This window comes from Crocuta crocuta, unplaced genomic scaffold (assembly GCF_008692635.1).
Source record: "Crocuta crocuta isolate KB4526 unplaced genomic scaffold, BGI_CrCroc_1.0 scaffold181, whole genome shotgun sequence".
Taxonomy (NCBI): domain Eukaryota; kingdom Metazoa; phylum Chordata; class Mammalia; order Carnivora; family Hyaenidae; genus Crocuta; species Crocuta crocuta.
Genome location: NW_027527952.1, coordinates 1,105,163 through 1,109,349, shown reverse-complemented (window position 1 = coordinate 1,109,349; position 4,187 = coordinate 1,105,163). Strand labels below are relative to the sequence as shown.

The 4,187-nt window shown below is 45.9% G+C and overlaps 1 protein-coding gene across 3 annotated transcripts in view; it reads right to left on the bottom strand.

Moving 5' to 3' along the window:
- Positions 1–215: 215 nt before the first annotated feature.
- The window catches only part of FST (follistatin), a 5,403-nt gene continuing 1,431 nt past the window's right edge, over positions 216–4,187 (bottom strand). The window contains exons 2-6 of one of the 3 annotated variants that reach the window (XM_077752504.1): positions 3,414–3,605; positions 2,791–3,009; positions 2,230–2,454; positions 1,337–1,567; positions 216–379 (exon numbers count right to left, since the gene is read on the bottom strand). In XM_077752504.1, the coding sequence (XP_077608630.1) occupies positions 297–379; positions 1,337–1,567; positions 2,230–2,454; positions 2,791–3,009; positions 3,414–3,605 (950 nt within the window). In that variant the 3' untranslated portion in view covers positions 216–296. The other 2 variants (XM_077752505.1, XM_077752506.1) reach the window with 2 other exon arrangements.

Genomic DNA, 4,187 nt, shown 5'->3' with positions numbered 1-4,187 from the left:
CATTTTATGTATAAATTATAAAACATGACACAGTATAAATAAATGTCTACAAGTCTCAACTATGGGCCTCATCCAGTAGACCTCAAAATGACTGCCTCTCCGTGTCCAATGAGTAACAAGGTGGCCTGGGAGAGAGCTCTAGGACAAACGTCCTTTATGTATAGTTTCCCCCCCAAATAAATAAGCATACACTTATTTACAGTATGGACAATATATTNCTTTTTTTTTTTTTTTTTTTTTTTTTTTTTTTTTTTTTTGCCCAAAGGCTATATCAACACTGAACATTGGTGGAGGATTTACCACTCTAGAATGGAAGATATAGGAAAGCTGTAGTCCTGGTCTTCATCTTCCTCTTCCTCCTCGGTGTCTTCCGAAATGGCTAGATGGGGGAATACAGGGGAGCTGTTGTTTAAATATGGACAACAACAGCGCAGAAGCAGCTCAGTGTATGTTTTCAAAGCCCTCTGAGACAGCCATATTACAGCGTTGCATTTTTATGTGACTTGCAGTGAGATGCTTTGTTTTTGGCATCTGCCGTTATGCAATAAGTTTAAAAAATATTTTTAAAAACATTATCTATGAAGTCAAAAACTGCAGAAAGTTCTGAAGAATCAATGGCTCAGGTTTTACGGGCAGATTCCTGAAATTAGATAAAAAGCGCTCGTGTTCTAGGTATAACTGCTGTGGGTCCTTAATTCAGAGTTAGTAGAGGCAACTGCGAAAAGCAGCAGCCCAGGTGTGATAATATACAGCTGTCTTTGAAAAAGGAAAAAAAAAAAAACTTTTGAAGCAGTTAGTTTAGATTCAAGTGTTAATAAAGCAAACGGCCAAGCATATTACTACAGCGAAAGAATTAACGGCAAATGACTAGAACTAGAACTAGGATTTTAGAGGCAAGCCCGTAGATGATCGTTGGACAAGTCCTAACACCGGGAAACATTCCAGGGAATTTTTCTGTGGACCACTGAATTGCTGGTGAAATTTAGCAACTACCTAATTTAAATTTTTGTTTTTAGCATTTATTTATTTTTGAGAGACAGAAACAGAGCGTGAGCAGGGGAGGGGCAGAGAGAGAGAGGGAGACACAGAATCGGAAGCAGGCTCCAGGCTCTGAGCTGTCAGAGCCCCATATGGGCCTTGAACCCACGAGCTGTGAGATCATGACCTGAGCCAAAGTCGGTTGCTTAACCAACTGAGACACCCAGGTGCCCCTAGCAGCTACCCGATTTAAACAGAAATGGGCTTGTATTAGGTTTTCGTGCTTTTGAGGTCTCCATTCCCTAGGGTTTGCCTGGGAAGACCTCCCATTGCGGCGAAGGTTAGAAACTGTACTTACAGTTGCAAGATCCGGAGTGCTTGACCTCCAGCAGCACGCCTGAGGAGCAGGCAGCCTCCTTCATGGCACACTCACTGGCATAAGTGGCATTGTCACTGGCACAGACAGGCTCCTCGGACTTACTCTCGGGGCACAGCTCATCGCAGAGGGAACACCGGCCTCTGCCAACCTTGAAATCCCATAAACACTTTTTTCCACCAGTGCACTGGATATCTTCACAGGACTTTGCTTCTAGGATATAATACACCTGTGATGAGTAAATTGCTTTCCACCCTCTCCCTGTTTCTCCCTTTCCTTAGCCCTCTGTCAGTAAAGACAAACATACAGCTTATGACTTACTAATAGGATAATGGAGAGCTCATGCAAAAATGCTTGATCATAAAATCGAAACTTACACACGGTCCCTACACATCCTGTTAGTACACAAAAATAATATTTTTGGGGAACAGGTTATCACAGTATCCTGGAATTAAATAAGGATTTCATTATCTCCCTCAAGTGAAATCTTTTGAAAAATAAAGAATTCCGTTAGTATTAGAATCTGATAACAGATTTTCAGTAACTGTTGAGCAATTATTTCTTGCTTACAGCAAGTCTAGCACCTAAAAAATGTGTAAAATTGAGTGAATTCTAAGTTTTCCAAGACAGAAAATTGTTTCCCGTTTCTTGCTGGCATTTCAACATATATGCCAATGCTTCTAGAAGATAACTGTTTCCTTGAGGAATGCTGTGGTTACCACAGTTTACCCAAACTGGAGAGTAGTTCTCCAGCTGGTGAAACTATGCATTATGGGGAGGCTTTGGGCTTATCTGATTAACCTCACAGTTTTACCACTAGAACTAGCCTTTCTGATCCTGTTTCCACTTTTCCTTCCTTAATCCAGAATACCTACTGATACACTTTCCCTCATAGGCTAATCCAATCGATCTGCCCAGTAGGCAGGTAGCCTTTCTCAGGTGACAGGCACTGGAGTAGGTCACTCCATCATTCCCACAGAGATACTGTTCAGAGGAGGTGGGCTCTGGGCAAATTCGGTTACATGTCACACAGTAGGCATTGTTAGTCTGGTCCACTACACATGTGGAGCTGCCTGGACAAAACACATCCCGACATGTCTCTGAAATAAAGAAGGAAAGAAATACACATTAATAATAGGCACTTACTGGCCCTTAGGGAGTATTTGATATTATCAGGGAAATCATAAAAGGAAGCAACCAGCTTTTCAAAAAGCACTTTGGGAGCCCTGGTGGTTTCAAGAGAAAATCTAGGACTCTAGGTTGGTCCCATCCGTGTCCTTGAGAAGTCTTCAGAACATAAAGAAAGGCTACTTTGTCTCGCATCATCATCATTATTATTAGGCTCTTACGGTAGACTATATACCACCCCCCCAGGGATCTTCCAGTGGGTCTACCTCAGGCAGAAAGCTGGATGAGGGGAGCCAGGGAGGACCTACTTTTACATTTGCCCTGGTACTGGACTTCTAGTTCCGGCTGCTCTTTACATCTAGCCTTGAGGAGTGCACATTCATTGCGGTAGGTTTTCCCATCCAGCCCACAGACTGGGCCTTTCCAGGTGATGTTGGAACAGTCTGGGGCGCAGACGCAGCGGGGCTTGTTCTTCTTGTTCATTCGGCACTTTTTCCCGGGTCCACAGTCTACGTTCTCACATGTTTCTAAAGGTTGGAAAGAGGGATAGATCAAAGCCAGGGCCAGCCAGGAGGGCTGTGGAGGCCTTGCATGACTGTGTGGCCAAAAATTCCCACCAGAGGGGTCCAGCTCTCTCCTAGTAGTTGAGGAGGAGGCGGGGGTGGGGTCCGTGGTCTGCACCCCATACCCAAATCTCTCTCAAAGAGTGCCAGTTGGTTGGCTTCACCACCACACTTGGCTAGTAAGACCAGGAACCTCTGGGAACCATGTTTTGCCCAAAGTGTGTAACAAGCAAGATTCAACCCGAGAGGCTTACAGGGCTGGGGGAAGATAGAGGGAACCCAGGAACAAACCCCGGCTGGACAACAGGGAAGGCGAGGATAAGACGCCCTCTACTGAGGGCCTGGAAACAGGGGAGGAAGAATCTTACCTTTACAGGGGATGCAATTGGGGGCGCCCCCATTGAAAATCATCCACTTGAAGAGCGTATTGTCATTTACATCCTCCTCGGTCCAGGAGGTGCTCAGGCGGCCGGTGCTGCAGCACTCTTCCTTGCTCAGTTCTGTCTTGTACAGGACCTGGCAGCGGCCGTTCTTTGCTTGGCGGAGCCAGCAATTCCCAGCTGCGAGGAGACAGAGTGGGGAGGTGGGTGAGTGAGAGGCAGAGTAGGGGGAGGGAGGTGGGGAGCTTGCGAGGGAAGGAGACCCAGCGCGAATGGAGATGGGGAGGGAGTGACTGTGGAGGAGTAGAGAGAGATGGGAGAGAAAAGCGGAAAGTAAGTCGAAGGGAGTGAAGGGGTGGGGAAAGAGAGGGGGGAAAAGTGGGAGGTGGGTGAGGGGGAAGGAGGGCAAGAGCGAGAAGCCAGAGCACCCCAGCCATATCCATGTCAGTTACCAGTGACCCAGACACAACACGTGCAGCTTGCATTGACTTTTACTAGACTGTTTACTTTTATTGTCCCATTTCATAACCTGCAGCGACTCGAAGAGCAGATTAAAGAACCTGACAAAAACAGGATGCGACGGATGTTTTTACATGTTGGTTTCATGTAGGCGGTACGAGTATTATTTGTGACAGGGGTTAAGAGAGGAGGAGAACTTGAGAGAGAGAGAGAAAGAGAGAGACCGACACAGACGCACACAACAGGAACAGATCAAGCAAAAGGCACTTGTGAAAAATGAAAGCAAAAAAAGCAGAAGGGCCC